Source organism: Diadema antillarum, unplaced genomic scaffold (assembly GCF_040938485.1).
Source record: "Diadema antillarum isolate AM-2024a unplaced genomic scaffold, OU_Dant_1.0 seq00000921_RagTag, whole genome shotgun sequence".
Taxonomy (NCBI): domain Eukaryota; kingdom Metazoa; phylum Echinodermata; class Echinoidea; order Diadematoida; family Diadematidae; genus Diadema; species Diadema antillarum.
Genome location: NW_027271773.1, coordinates 72,126 through 89,205, shown reverse-complemented (window position 1 = coordinate 89,205; position 17,080 = coordinate 72,126). Strand labels below are relative to the sequence as shown.

The following is a 17,080-nucleotide window of genomic DNA, read 5'->3' as shown; positions in this document are numbered from 1 at the left end:
AAATATTGATTTCTTGTACACGAATGGGCGAGACACAATTTGGCACTTGCCTTGTTTAGATTACTGGTCAGACAATCAGGGGACGTCCCGCCCAAGTCCCAGCCGCCCCACCAAAAAATAATTGAAGGCCACCACGGCATGCCAAAGGAAGGGCTATCCCAATGGATATGAGTGTCCTGGCTGCCGTGTCCTCCGAACAATAGGCATATTGTAGATATGTGCTGCCGCCCTAGCAACGACACATACTTTGACTAAAACATGATACATTTGAAGACATTAAATGGTTGCATTGCTGAAAGAGAATGAGAGAGATGGGTTTGAGAAATTAAAAAAATTGTTTAATCCGGATATTCGACAGCATATTTTAAACTTAAACAAGCTTCGGTTTAAAATACAGGGATTATACCTATCGTTATACCTATCGGTGATATTTAGACTGACTGTCTTTTTTTTTTTTTACTGAAGGATTATGTATATTCATTTTTCAGATTGTGTTGTATTGAAAATACATATTACTGTATGCACAATAATGATCAAATAAAATGCTTGTACTATTCAAACTTATCAATCTGCAATCATATTAAAACTCAAAAAAATGCCTCTGATTTAAGTCAAATATGCTTTGTACTGTTTTCGAGGTATACCAATGACTGTCAATGATTGTTATTGCACTATTTTCTTCGCGGCTGCACCCTTCAAAAACAAAAAAAAAGTGCCGGCCAGTCACCTCAGAATCCATAATTTCAACTGGAACCAGTCAGTGCATGGTATATTTCATTGATATGTAGGCCTATGCATGTGTGTGTACATGTTTTATGTATATGTGCACATGTAACAATAAATATATATATATATATATACATGTATATATATATATATATATATATATATATATCATTCTTCAGATTGTGGTATATTGAAATTACATCACAATACTGCATATTATGCAAAATGATGATCAAATAAGATTCTTTTACTATTCAACCTTATCAACCTGCAGTCATATCAAAACTCAATCAATAATGTCCCTGCTATAGATCAAATAAGTATGCTTTGCACTGTTTTCGAGGTACATATACCAATGACTGTCATTGCACTATTTTCTTCGCGGCTGCACCCCTCAGAAAATAGTGCCAGCTAGTCACCTCAGAATCCATAATTTCAACTGGTACTAGTTAGTGCATGGTATATTTCATTAATATGTAGGTATATATACTTGTTGATTGCAAGAAATTATAAATGATATAATATCTATTGAATTCCAGGTAACTTTGACAAGGGTTGACAAAAGGTGATAATAACATTTTAATGTGATCAACCGTGAGTGCTGTAAAAGATATAATTCATCATTCTCAATCGAACATCGCAGTGTCATTTGTACAATTTTTTATGCAAATGAAGGAAGGAAGAGAGAAAAAACAAACAAAACGTAATGCCCACCACAATCACCGACAGTAGGAACATCTCACAATTTGCATGAGTAATATGTTCGACTACTGTTCACGGGATATTACGGGAAGTCAATTCAATTGGTACGGCGAAAATTACCAATCAATTTGTAAATTCGATGAGGAATTTGTAGTAGCGACAGCACCACGGAGAAGAACGTTTCGTGAAAGTTGTCAGCCTGACAAGTTTTTAGTAAAATCCTTGGTTTTGATTGGATGAGAAGCTCTCGTCACTGACTGTTACTATGGTAATGTGTCAGAGACTTACAACTTTCATGAAACAGTGCACTCAATACTGCCGTTTTTGTTTGTTTGTTTGTTTATTTGTTTATTTGTTTGTTTGTTTTTTATTTTTAGACTGAGCAAGGAATACCTGAAATGCTAAAACGCAAATCAGTCGGTTTCACCTCTTGCAATATGGTCAAAAGAGCATTATATATATATATATATATATATATATATATACACATAGTATCCAATACGTGTTCATTTGTCGCAATCAAAAGAATGTATACACAAGGAATTGAATTATATAAGACACAGCTTGAACATACCAAGAAAAAAATAAGATTAGATTGTTATAATACAAATATTGCTATTAAAAGGAGAGTAATATACACGAACACATGAATAAAGCAAGATTCGATCATAAAAAATAAAGGCTCCTGCCCAAATCTTTAAAACTACGCGAATCCACACCACAATGATAAAACAATTTGCAATCACATGCCTAAATGATTCAAAGCTTTTGAAGCATTATATAGAGCTCATGTCAGCGGTTATCATACAGTTAATACCCGTCACTCTAAGAAAACATCCTGCACCTCGTTGACCGTAAGAGCTGAAATACAACCGATATCATGCACTACAATGCAAACAACACATCTTATCAAGATTAAAGGAAACCAAAGCCCAATCGTAAATGTAGATTGAGTGAAAGCAGCAATATTAGTTGAAGACATTACTAAAAGATTAAGGAAATCGAGCGATGGATTCAAAAGTTATAAATTTTTAAAGTTTCGGTGCCGTCACCGCTGGAAAAGGAAGCTGCTAAATTAATTTGTAATATCTATCACATCTTCTATGGGCAATAATATGAAGAAAATTCAACCTATACTAGTGTATATTTCTCTTTTCTAGCGCATTGAAAGAGCAGTTGATTTTGATAAAGCTTTCAGAAAGAGGGAGGGGCAAATAACATTACCAGTACCCTTCAATATGTCAGTAACCATGGTAACAATTTGATGAAATATGTACTTTTCATTAAAAAATAGATTTCATGGATGGATTTTTCCTTATATTTTCTGTATGTTGCTGTCCAAAATAACGCTTTGAAGTGGAGTAGTATCCTTATCCAGCAATGACGGCACCAAAACTTTGAAAATTCATAACTTTTGAATCGATTATCGACTTTTCCTTTGTTGTCTTCTACTAATACTGAATTTGGGATTTGGTATCCTTTGAATCCAGCAGTAAATTGTATTAAATAATAATCTAATTAATTTGAGTTGTTGTTCTTTTAATTGAAAAATACTTGACACTCTAGCGGTATACGTGTCTTCTTCGTCTTCTTAGGCAACTTTTTTGCCACAATACATCATTGGAACCAAGAGTTTACGATAGCTTTCGGTCTATTCAATCAGATCAAAACAAGCAGCTCTATACGTATTGGGATTGCGTGGGTCTGTAATGTATTTATTTCTCGCTCTATCACAACTTGCTTAAAATATCTCCCATTGTCCTGCGCCAATATTTCTGAGGTCTGTGCATGGAAGGAGGGGATTAGAAATCATTGCTCGCTGTTGTTATTCTTGTTCAAACGTGAACTTGAGTCCGGACCCAACCAGTTTTTCCTTGTAAATCTTGTCGAATCGCTCACTCTGCTCGTTACTGAAAAAGTTCCTCCAGTCTCCTACTGCCCCTACAAGAAAAGAAGAAAAAGAAGTGAAAACAAGATATCATCACACACATCGTCAGACAACGCCAGACTAAATAATTATTGTTTAAGTAGATTATCCTCCATTTACAACTTTATCACTGACTCTACACTCAAGACTTAAAGAATGAAGTCTATCATTGTCTATGATAACTGTTTATGATCACGGTAAGATTTTAAATATTAGATATAGGCGAGAGTTGGTCGGCTTCAGAGCCGCTTTTAATGCGTTTTCTTTTGTACCTCATCCGGATCTCGAGCTACTCACCTTTCCTCATGAAGGACGTACCGCCTCCTTTCTTTCTCTTGGAGACTTGGTCTGGATTAGAGGTCTTGTTCTTCTTCATGGCGTCAAAAGTGCTACCCGCCACCATCGCGTCTATTGTCTCCTCTGAGAAAGACATTCCCATGAACTCGCTGATCTGTCCAATTGATCCTTTTAAGTCCTAGGAAAAATGCGAGGTTGAAACAACAACAACTGAATGGGAATTTTGAAAAAGATAATAACAAACGAACCTGGCAAAGTGGAAGTTAAGGATGAAAAAATCACAGTAATTTTCTTCCTTTGTACCTTTTTATTGGCTAAATATTTCTTGGTACCTTTTTCATATCTTCATATTTCAGAAAAAGAACGTTGGGCTCTTCTCGCTTTTTCCACCAGTAGAGGACGTTCTCGCACCACGATCCGTAGGGAACTGCAACAAAATAGATCATTAAAGGAGACCACGGATGATTTTCAGATTTATACATTTATGAACAACTGTAAATTGCTTATACTGGGTACAGAGTTTCAGAAATTATAGTGATTGGGATGAGGAAAAAGAACAAATCACTACGAACAACATGATGACGTGACAGCCTCACTACAAGAATGCATGAGTTGGGGCTCAAGGAAGCAGAACAAAAGAAGGCGGCATGCATTGATTATCCACAGGTGAACTTTCAAGCTAGCAGTATATTAATGGAAATTACACTAGGGGGGTTCACACGTACACCAATTAGCGGGATACAAATCTCGAGATTTGCATCGCGATCCGTATCTCGAGTTTTTGGCACGTGTGGACAGAAAAAAACCAGAGAAAATTAGCGCGATAAGCATCGCGATGTTAATCCCAAGATATCTTGCGCTAGTTCCTCAATTAGCGGGATAATTCGCCCCGCGCTTGTACGTGTAATGAACGGTCGGGTTTAAAATCTCTAGATTTTATATCCCATCATGCAATGCGCACATCACAACAGCGAGGCCTCTGCGAAGGACAAAGGGAAGTGCGCGCAGGCAGTGATAGAGAAGGGCGCTGTGTGACCCAGTTTGCAGGTTTTGCTGTTATCTCGATCAGCAATTAGCGGGATGATTTTTTACGTGTGAACGCTTGCAAAAAAAAATCGAGATTCCGAGCGCGATCGCTATCACACTAATTTGGAGCGTGTGAACGGTTGCAAAAAATCTCGAAATATGGAGCGCGATCGTCATCCCACTATTTTGTACGTGTGAACCCAGCTAGTGTTACATTTCTGAAATATGTGAGGCTCCTATGTCATCATCGTTCAGTGTAATTTGTTTAAGGTTTTTCAAAGTATTGCTTCTCTGCTCATAGTCATGGACCACAATAAATTCCACAAATCTGCACATGTAACTGTCGATTTATGTACTACATGATGTGAAGGCCGTATCACACCTTTCCGGGCAAGCTACGCGGGCTTGTTGCGAGGAGGGATTTTCCAGCACGCAGGAGAATTCTCTGCGGGCAGACAAGATTGTCTGCGGGTTTCACACTTGTTTCTTACCTGCTAGACGCATGCTCCTTACCTTCTACTTGCGTGTATTCCGTTTGACCTGCGTGAGAACTTTGTAACCGATCCGTATTCTGTTACGAGCGACTTACGGGTACTGCGAAGTACCTGCGTTCGAGTTGTCTCCAAGGTACGTACTGCCGGTAAGGGTCTCCTACTGGTGTTCTGCGTGTGAGTCGCGGAGATTCCCGGAGAGATCCACGCAGAACGCCAGTAGGATGCTCTTAGCGGCAGCACCTCGCACGCAACTTCCACGCAGGTACTTCACAGTCCCCGTATACAGCCCAGATAATGACATTCTGTGGGACTTCTGCCATTCCTTCAGAGGAATTCCTTCACTCAGTTGTCAGCCCCCACGAGCCTGGCACACAGGTCACACAGTATACCCGCAAGTAGATTTTAAGTAGGACGCGTCCAGCAAGAAAGACACAGTCGTGCACTGACTGACTCGCCCAAATCCTTGTCCGCCCTCAGAAATTGTCCGGTATGCTGGAAAATCCCTACACGCAACAAGCCCACATAGCTTGCCCAGAAAGGTGTGACAGGGCCTAAACATGGTTGCGGGTAAAAAGATTTGCGTGCGTACCTCCGGGGTATACTACGGGTGAGATATGTGCTAGGTACTGTCATGTGCGGGTCATCTAAGGGGACCTCCGGGTAGTAAAAATTGTTCTTTGCAAGTCACACGCAAGGCTGGCCCGAAAAGGTGTGACACGGCCTTGAAATTATAAAAATCGTCTTGAATGCCCCTTTGAACTGGAGTCATGATACTATTGCTTGTCATTTCATAAAGAGACACTGTTTCGTGATTCAAGTTGATGTCGGTTCCTATTATCTGCAGGCCTATAATTTGTTCTTTTCTCTTTTGGTTTGTTCAGTAAATGTGAATTTCTTGTATTTGAGGCCGGTGTCATGACGAATAGCGAGAGTTGGTGCGCTTTGAGTCTATATAGAAAAGGCAATATATAGACAGTGATTATTGTTAACATGATTATTGTTATTATTGTTTTTATTATTATCATTATTATTGTTATTATTATTATTATTATTATTATTACTATTACATGTATTCTGCTGTTCTTCTTCTTATTGTTTTTATTATCATTATTATCATTATCATTATTAATACTGTAAAAGGCAAAAACAGAACTGCCAATTGATGCACTTGTAATTTCATTGACATTGTCGGATAATCAAAGATTATTTCATTAAAACTCTCAAGGTGAGTGGGAAAACGAGTGAATTATCAACTTTTCTCCGATATGACCGATAAACGCGTCCATCGGATTTGTGGCGGCCGCATAGTTGGATTTATATCGAAGACATGCGATTATAGATTTGCAATAATTTACTTCCTAAAGTGATTGTTGATCGAAATTTCAGCAAGACTTAAAGTAGAAGTGGTCCACAATAACGTTACGATAATGTGACAAGACTGTACCTCTGTCGGCCAGGAACTCCTCGTAGAAAACATCCCAGGATTCATACTTGGGCAGGTTACAGGATATCCGGCAAAAGTGGAAGTAGGAGACCATCATGTCCTTGGGATTTCGGGCCACGTAGATGACCTTTCCTCGCGTGCTGTCCCGAATACTGTCCGGCAGCCACTTCGGCACTACATGGGTCTTCAGTATCCTTGGAGAAGGCTTCTCGTCCGCAATTTCCGTCTGCATCCGAGATGAACTCGCCTGGGGAAAGGTGGGAAGACGAGCTAGAGAACATCAATACCATGGCCTCCAGTACACTGGCGTAGCCGGGGGGGGGGGGGGGGGGCGATAGGGGCGATCACCCCCCCCCCCCCCCCCCCCGAGATTTGGACCGGGGATTTGGGAGGCGGAAAAAAAATGCGTGTATACTCTATGCATGCACATGAAGCGGGTCTCCTTTGCAACCTTTCATCAAATAAGATATTTGTTTTAATATTTCACTCAAAGTGTGCACCAGATCGTTGAATTTCAATTCAAAATATGCAAAATCTCTCGTGCTTGGGAGGGGGATACCCCCTCCCAAACCCTCCCCCTCTGTGCCTCTTTCCCTAGCTTAGTACACTTTTTAGATTTACAAAAAATTATGAATAATTCTGAGTGCACAAGACTTATCACTTATATTCCGAAAACTCAAGGTTTCCTCATGTATAAAGGGAATTTCCCCTTCTAATCGACCCTTTCCTCCCTCAGTCCCCCCCCCCATCAGTTTGTGTGTGTGTGTGTGTGTGATTTCCCAAATGTTGATTCCATCAAAAATGCGTAGACGAGATATCTCAATTTCAACCTTAAAAAGGCAAAAGCTCCATCGGAAGGGAAGGGTGGTGGGGATAACACTCGCCCACGCCTTCTCCCTGCTCGCCCGCCCCCCCCCCCCCTTCCGCCATGCATAGAAGTATAGACTGTGGCTATACCCAGATCGCTTTATTTCAATTCTAAAAACGCCAAAGCTCCGCGAGCGGGAGGAGGAATCCCCCTTCCCTTAAGCTCTACCTCACTAGACTTTATACATACACACATGTAGATGGTGCACATTCGGAATAAGAGCTAAATTCCGCGATTTTATCACTTCGATGAAAAAGTATTGCACCAAAAATAACGAGCTATAACCCAATTGATATTGGCACATTTTTTTTGGAAGGGAGGACACCCCCTCCCACACCCTCCCCTCCCCCTTCGCTCTCTCCGCTCTTTCGGGTTCAGTCGCGTTCATTATATTCAGTGTAAAGAATTAATACAAGAAGCGTATTTAAATGATAGCATTTTATAGGCAAATTGTTCAATGATAATCTACATCAAAATATAATGCTACCATAAACAAGTGGGACTGTTTCACGTCGATAGAACGCGCAAAAACATGGATCAAATTGCACCATTTACAACATCAAAATGCAAAAAGTTCTTACCGTCGGAGGGGGATACCCCCCTCCCACACCCTCCCCCCCCCCCCCCCCCCCCCCCCCCTCGCTCGCTCCGCTCGCTCGGGCTCGGTCGCTTCGCTCCCTCGCAGACTAACCGCCCCCCCCCCCCAAGATGAAATCCTGGCTACGCCGTTGCTCCAGTATCACTAACAACATCGACATTTGGGCAAAGAAATGATAACATAATATTTGAGGATACCAGGTACACTATTGAGATGAGGTTACACTGGTATTTACACAATATCAAGCAAACACACATAGAGATAATGATACATAATATGATGACAGTTATTTCAAAGGTATTGTTTACCTTTAGGAGCAGTGATTTAAAAATGTTCGAGATATCACATTTGATGCATATGTACGTGTACGTCAGTTGTATCACAAAACATCCTACCAAAAGTTTGCAATAAAGCCTAAAATATAAGGAGGTATCCCTATTTTTCTCAATAAACCGCAACTACAGACGCTTTAGTATAAACACATTTTTTTTTTTCATCGTAAGTATTGTTTACATTTTGTATGTCTAACAATACTTAACATTAATCATACAGATTCAAATTTTTACATTGGTTGTTTCTATCCATAACTCACATTTAAGAACTATTTTGAAGCACTAAAACAGGGTTTTTGATTCATCTGGCCCTGCAAATGGTACTTATTATGCCTTTGATTTTACTGATAGCCTCTTACATGCTAGATGTAAAAAAAAAAAAGATAAGTAATAAAATTCTCTACAGGCATCGTATTCCAGAATTGAGGGAAGCTTATCAGATTGCATTAGATATGCAAATCGTGTGATGTATATTATTCCGAAGGATCGTTATTCCAAAAACACACAAACTTCGTGGGTAAATTTCCTATACCTATAGATGTTCCTTAATCCGAAAATTGAATAGGGTTTGTTTATCCGAACATTTGTGGCGTTATTCCGAAAGTACGTTATTCCGAAGGTTTGTGAATTTAAAAAAGAAATAAGGTTCGTTATTCCGGAGTTTAATTTGTTATTCCGAAAAGAAAAGTTAGGTTCATAATTCCGAAGGTACGTTTGTATGCAGCTTCTTTTTTCTTTTTCTTTTTTTGACCAACGAACCTTTTGTCATTTTTAAAGATAATTCATGGTCGAGAAGAATGTGCATTTCTGGTACATTCATAATTATGGTTGTACATAACCATTAGAAATATTATGTGCCAACACACAAACATGATGACTAAAAGGGTCTATAAACTGATGACCTATTATGCATTTTATTTTTATTTTCAAATCCAGGGAAAGGTGAAATAAGCCATAGGAATACAAAAATGCAATTCTGTCATTCAGTCAAGATTGTTTTTTATGTTTGGGGTGTATTTTCTTTTACGTACACTATCTATAATTTCATTCCCTTTCTTTCTGCCATCATTTTTCTGCATTTTTCTTTTTTTTTGGGGGGGGGGGGGGGGGTTGGAGTGCGTTTTGCCCTCAATCTTCAAGGAGGCGTCCCCCGCTTCAGGCGCCTGTTCCTCAGATGAACTGACTGTTGCAAAATCTAATTTTCTGTTATGCGCCAGCGATTGAAGAGAGCAATCACAACCATGGACTTATCACTCTTGTGTCTATTGCAAGTGCGATTGCATACAAAATGCAGTACTGTACACTCAAAGGTGTCTAAAATATCAAAGCCATTCGCATCTACAACAATTGATGGGTGCTGTTCGTTATTCCGAAGGTTTGCTATTCCGAAGGTTCGTTATTCCGAAGGGTCGTCAATCCGAAACACGTAAATTCCCTATACCTACAGGTTCGTTAATCCGGAAATGAAAAAGGGTTCGTTAATCCCAAAATTTGTGGCGTTATTCCGAAGGTTCGTTATTCCGAAGATTGGTTAATCCGAAAATGAAATTCGGAACAATGAACCTTCGGAATAACGAATCTTAGGAATAAAGAGCCTTCGGAATAACGAACCTTCGGAATAACGAGCTATAACCCAATTGATATTGGCACATTTTTCCTCGGAGAGCTACAACAGTTTTGAGCGCAAACTGAAATGGGGAAAAATACTGCGAGTAGTGTATTGACAATGAATACCAATACGTGAATAATGCGTAAATGTGCCGTAAACATGACGTATCATAGCGTTTCCTTGAGAATACGCATTTCTTGAAATACTCGTAAATATGACATGTCTAAAATCTGCCTGACAGCCACTAAATATACCACGAACACACTAGCACGCCATAATGCGGCGTAGTGCGCAAGCCCAAATAGATGCAAGTTTCAGGATGGTTATAGTATTGCGTCCGCAGTGGCGCGTAATAGCGTAGCTATGCGTACTTTATAAAATGGGTTCAAGAAATGAGTCACGTGTGCGCTCATGATTTTCTTACTAACATGCACAGTTGTTACAAGTGCGTCGCGCGCTACTATACGCGCTGTCAATCCTGTAAACAACTTCTAGTTCTGGTTGCCATGCCACGCCAGCCGGCCGTTCTTGTGCATAACATGTGCGGCGATGGCGTACGTATGTACTTATATGTGCGGGATTTCCGAGTGCGACGTGCGTAAATGTTTGGGACGAACATCTTCGGACATCTTGACTTTTGAGCGAGTGCTACCTGTAGCTGACTGGTATTGACCCACAAAGGTACATGAAAAATTTTGTTAGTTTTCGACCCATTTTATAAATCAAATATTACACAGGTTTAAGCTCGTGACGTTAGTGGAGATGCAGCTCAGAGTGCGCTACATCTCCACTAACGCACTCTCACCTGTGTATTATTTGTATAGGCCTATATAAAATGGGTTCAAGAATGTAGCCAATTGGAAGCGCTGAAATGAGTCACGTGTGCGTACATTAATTTCTCACTAACATGCACGGCCTGACGTCACAATGTTTACACTAGCAGTGCGCACTCAATCAGTTGGTACAAGTGCGTCGCGCGCTACTATACGCGCTGCCAATCCTGTAAACAACTTCTAGTTCGGGCTGCCGGCCGGCCTTTCTTGTGTGCATAACATGTGCGGCGTACGTATACTCTTATACGTGCAGTACTTATATGTGCGGGATTTCCGAGTGCGACGTGCGTAAATGCTTGGGACGAACATCTTCGGACATCGATTCTTGAGCGAGTGCTACATGTAGCTGACTGGTATTGATCCACAAAGGTACGTGAAAAATGCTGTTAGTTTTCGACCCATTTTATAAAACAAATGATGCACAGGATTATTCTCTATCCTGTGCATCATTTGTATAATATTACGTAGGCATGGCATACAGTAGCATAGTGTTGCATAGACTTGCGTACAAACTGCGTATTTTTTTTTTATTTTTTTTTTACGTAGGCATGGCGTACAGTATATAGCGTGGTGTTGTATAGACTTGCGTACAAACCAGGGGCGGATCCAGGGAGGACCGCAACCAGCGCACGCCCCCCTTTATTCTTTTGTTAAAACAAAAGAAATAAAAAGAAAAAATGGGGGAGGGGTACGTGCGCCCCCTTTAATTTGGTAAACACGCCCCCTCTTTACGGAATTCCTGGATCCGCCCTGCAAACTGCGTATTTTGGCGTCATTATCTTCGTCAAAAGTACGCGAAAAAATCAAACATGTTTAATTCTTTGCGTCCATCTCGCATAGTCCAGCGTCACACAGCGTGGGGTAGCGCAAGCTCCGCGTAGTCGGTACACAACACTACGCAACTCTATGCGAAAGCCCCTTTCATTGTATTACTGTACAAGTTTCCCCCATCCCCGACACACATTTTTTAGGTCGCAGCCTGTGCAGGAATCAAGTAGACATTACCCAAGAACATTACACAATTTCCCCTTCCAAGGATGCCATTAATTTGAATTTTTACTGAAGTGATATTTCTTTTCAATTTTCGTGTTCATGCCTTCTCTTCTTTTGAATCGTAAACCATTCATTTTTTATACAAGAATACCGATGAAACCAGCAGGCACTATGCAAGAGAGACCCGGTAGCGTGGGCATGCCATGAAATGGAAGGCTGACTCGACTTGGATGTATCGGGGAATCCCAGTAACGAATTGTGTACTGCAGTGAATCACTGATCGAAGAATCGGCGAGTCGAAACTTGCTGATGAGTCGGCCTATACTCTTCGATGCACAGTCAGTGATTGCTGACGGGCAATATTCTATTCTATTATATAAAATAGCATACATACTTATGATACAGGCCGGCAGTGCGTGACAAAAGTTATAGTGCACACAAAATATAACAATTATAAACGATAACCCACTATCGATGTGACTATCGGTTTTTGCTCCCTCACTTTAATCACCGAGTACTTGAATCCCGCATCTTATCGATGCGACTGTGCCACATAACCGCGATATGCTTTACTCGATATTATCGTTATTCTCGATTCTCGCTGGCTATGCCAGCAACTTATCTGTGTGGGATTAGACTTTCAGAGGTAGATTTAAACATGGAAGCTGAAAACAACAGGTTCGCTACTTTTACATAGACTGATCTATATAAACAGCATCTTAGACGATAAGGACACAAAGAAAACAAAGGATGTCATGAAATACGCCCTACGAATTTTGGACTCCGACTGTTCTGAAAAAGGAATCAATCAGACGGATATCTGAACAAGTCAACAGAAGATTTGTGCCGCTTTCTCCGTACATTCTACGCGGAAGTGCGCCGTAGAAATGGGCAGCGTATGTACGGTAGGGCTATGCAGTAAGCGCTCTTTGATCACGCTACGCTATGAACTTTTACAACGACATTTGCAACACACTCTCGGCATCCACATTTGCAGCAATGGTGACTTCAATGACGGTGACTTGCTACACAAAGTGAAAGTCAACGCCTACAATGCCTGGCACGAGCCATGCGTTTAGATCCAGTAGATCCCCAATCCTACAACAATACATCATCTAGTCCTGGTCCTGGACCCAGTGCAGTAAGTAGGGCGTCTGACGAGTTAGATCCATAGACCTAATTAGTAACTAGCTCTGTCGCTCGTAGATAAACGTTAACGCTAGTCCTAACCTATCGAGCTGTTACTTGCACTGTTAGATCTAGATCTATATAGACCCTAGACTCGATAGTTGAGTTTGGATCTTCAGGGGTGGTATTCTGAGGTCGTAATTAAGTCTGTAATTAACTTCGTGATTAAGTCGTGAAGTTAATACGCCCTTAATCATGGGCAAAATCGGTATTCTGAGGACGTAATTAAGGTATGATTAAGTCCCCTGTAATTATCTTAGGTCCCTCCCATCTAATTGTTATTCCATCCAATCAGACGCCTTGTTAGAAGCCAAAATGATGATTACACGTGCAAATATGCCCTCAATGCGCGCTCCTCCACGCCCCCTGTAATTACAACCCAAGAGCTCCGTGCGCACACTCCGGTATTCAATATTTTTGATTACAAGCCCTCACCTACGCACGCGAAGATCTCAACCTCTTTGCTCACATAAAATGACAAAATTCCTCGAAGATCGGCTATATTTCTGTTTTTTCTCTGAATTCTACGGATACCATGATAACAACATTCAACCGCTCCTCGGTTACCGAAGACGGTAAGCATCGTTATGGCAGAGAAAACACGATGTATTGCGTGATATCGGAGTAGTTAATGACACTCTTTGGTATCATTAAGTTTTCCATTAACTTTCGTACTTAATTACACCCTCAGAATACCGATTCGTAATTAACTCTGTGATTAAGTCCTCTCAGAGGTGCACGCGCACTGATACCCGCAAACGCGTAGGTCCTTCCCGCCAAAACGCTTGTTGCTATGGTAGTTAATATACCCCCTACTTAATCATGCTCTCAGAATACCAATTCGGTAATTAAGTGCTAATCAGACACTTAATAAGCTCTCAGAATACGGCCCCAGGATTTTGTCTACACAGGTAGATACATGTGTAGAGTCTTAAATGATCAAGGCTTTCGTATTTTTTCAATTTATCTTGCCTGGGTATGTATGCTATTTTATATAACACATAGTGCATGACATCTGTTTGCACTATAACAAGTACCAAGCACCTCCAAATTATGAATTTGTCGGTGCTTATATTGTTATAGTGCATTCAGCCTCATGCACTATATATATAATAGCAGGCCTAGCTGCGCAGAGGTAGTCGTGGTCTTTCGAATGATTATAAACCGATCGATTCAATCGAGGTCCCGATTCATAAAACTTGTTATATCAGTAACAAATGCCACATTTCTGTGACAAATTTGCTCTCAGCCAATCAGATGCAAGGATTTCAGTAGCTTATAGCAACTACTGTAACTGCTGAAAAGAACACAGTCAAATGACGGTGTTCCACAGTGTGAGGAAACACAATGTGAAACAAAGTATTACTATGTGAACACTCTGTGAAAACCACACCACAGTGTAAAATCGTCTGCACACTGTTAAATTTGAGCGTTTTTACATAGTCGATTGAATGCACTGTGAACACACTTTGAACGCACTGTGGGACACTGTGTTCTTTCCAGTAGGGTTCTTTCCACATGCTATACTCCCGTGTCTGTATTGTTCATATTGGCCTAACTTTCGATGGGCTGCATGAAAGTGAGTGTGAAATAAACTACTAGATCACAGGCGCATGAATGGATATCAGGTTAGTCACTCGTCTGAAGAAGATTCCCCTCTCCTTCGAAGAATCTATCTCACAATGCATTGCCATGACGACATGACCAAAGAAACGCAAATGCAATGAAAACGACATACCGACTCTAAATTCATGCTTTCGACAGCTTCCAAGAACGGGACAATCTTCATAATGTTATGTTTGAATTGGCTCTCATCACCGTTGTGGAGAGCCAGAAGAGCAATCTGCTGTACCCATGTTGTTCCTGGATAAGAGAGAAAAATGGACAGGAAGAATGGTTAAGAAGAGGAAACAAAAGGATGATATATGGGTCAAAACCAAGCACATTAATAAAACATACCACGGAATACAAGATGAAGAGAATCCACGTATAAGGGGCAGAAAATACACGGAAAGTGTAAAAAATGTGGGCATGAAAAAGGGACATACATTGAGTACAAACAAATCTTGTAGTCCTATCTGCCTATAATCTACAAGTATCACTCAATGTACATGCTGCACTAATACGTGACTCAAACATCTATGATAATCACAAAGGTAGCGATTGCCTTTGCAAATCATAATATAAACTTTTAAGAGATTGAACAGGTCTGAGACGAAGACGGTGGATGGTGACGATCATGTATAGGTCAACGGGAGACTCGTGATAGTATGACGTCATCAGCTCATCTCATTTGCACTGTGATCCGACTAATACTGTACTATTTCGTGAGACCTAGAAAAACTTTAGAATCCCATAACTTTCCTATTCAAAGTGACATTTCTTGCAGCATTGCACTATTTCAGCTTTGACATCGGGCAAACCGATCCTTTACTGAGTGATGTGCAAAGTGTGTGGTGTTCGTTATTCTGAAGGTTCGGTAATCCAAAAATGAAAAGAAAGTGCGTATTTTTAACCAACCATCAAATTTTTGAAGAACTAGCCTTATTTTGTTTTTGGATGAACGAAAGTTCAGAATAATGAACCTTTATTCTTTCTGGATTAACAAACCTTCGGAATAACGATTTTCTTTTTTAAATTATCGGATTAACAAACCTTCAAAATAATGAACCTTAATTCATTTTAGTCATTTTCGGATTAACGAGTCTTTGTAAACAGACAAGCAAGGCTTGCCCGGAAAGGTGTGATGGGCTCTTGAGCATGCTCAAACATGTTACGGGTGAGTGGCGGGTATTGCCCGTAGATGTCCACGCAGAGATCCTGTAGAAGGGCCGTAGCGGTAGCACCTCGCAGGCAACTCCCGCGAAACTATAGCCCGTAACTACAACTAGAACGAGATTAGGACGTAAGTAGCAAACTTTAAACAGGTAAGACGCAAGCGAAACTCGCCCAAAACCTTGTCCGTCCGCAGAAAATTAGCCTGCGTGCTGGAAAATCCATACACGCAACAAGCCCGCGTAGCTTGCCCTGTCGGAAAGGTGTGACAGGGCCTTAAGAACACTTTACAATTGCAAAAAATACAATTAATTTTGTGTGTAGTCAAGTAGATAAACAGCTACTCGGCATCATCACGCTAATACATAATACTACATTTATACCCTCTCACAACTCTCACACACACACACACACACACACACACGCACGCAGTATGATACATAAGTATAGAAGAAAGGATGAGGGAAAGAAACGAACATTGTCTACTCAGTCCAATGGATAATTAACGAAATAGAGCGCTTCAGAAAGCCTGCTGCTAGTTCAACTGAGATATATAACAATAGAAAATAAATGAAATGAAATATCAATTTGAATATGACTATCAACTAGCAAAAAGAAAATAAACCCGGGACATGTTATAACTGGTTATGAAATCGTACCTGACTTTGGATATGTTATGAGGAAGATATCGTCGTCCCGTACGGTAAAATTCCTGACGGCCTCTACGCAGCGAGCTGGCGTGAATTTGGGCATGAGCACGCCTTCGTACTCGTAGGAGACATCGGCTACGTAAGCCGGTGCTTGATCAAGCAGCATGGATTGGTTGCCGTTACTCATCATGACCCCTCTGCAACTGCAACAAAAAAATTATGTAAGGAAATGAGGGAGAGTGGGTCATATATATATATATATATATATATAGCCAGACGTAAAACCAGAAAGGGAAATTAGATAGGCCTATTATAATTATATTGAATAAATATTTTACTTGCTCGTAAGTACGAGAAACCATCAATCCATAATAATATGTACAAATCTCATGACGAGCGGTTTGCGAACTGAACGTTGATATTCAAAATCAAACACAGGTCAAGTGTAAAACTGATATGTCAAATTGTTTTAATGCATATTTCACAAAAATAGGAGATGCGATTTGCAAGAGTCATGATCAAAGAACAGAGGAAGAGATTGCAAAATATGTACCGAAAAGGAGTTCCATGTTCTCATTTGAAGATATACCTGAAGAAGACATTGTGAAAGTGGTTGAA

At 40.4% G+C, this 17,080-nt stretch overlaps 1 protein-coding gene across 1 annotated transcript; it reads right to left on the bottom strand.

The window, feature by feature from the left end:
* Positions 1–3,247: 3,247 nt before the first annotated feature.
* Positions 3,248–16,649, bottom strand: LOC139741344 (sulfotransferase 1C2-like). Its single transcript, XM_071651925.1, has 6 exons — positions 16,472–16,649; positions 14,776–14,900; positions 6,617–6,863; positions 3,985–4,079; positions 3,653–3,830; positions 3,248–3,369 (listed from the first exon to the last, which is right to left on the bottom strand). Exons 1-6 carry the CDS (start codon positions 16,647–16,649, stop codon positions 3,254–3,256), a joined length of 939 nt encoding a protein of 312 aa, XP_071508026.1. The 3' UTR covers positions 3,248–3,253.
* Positions 16,650–17,080: the final 431 nt, after the last annotated feature.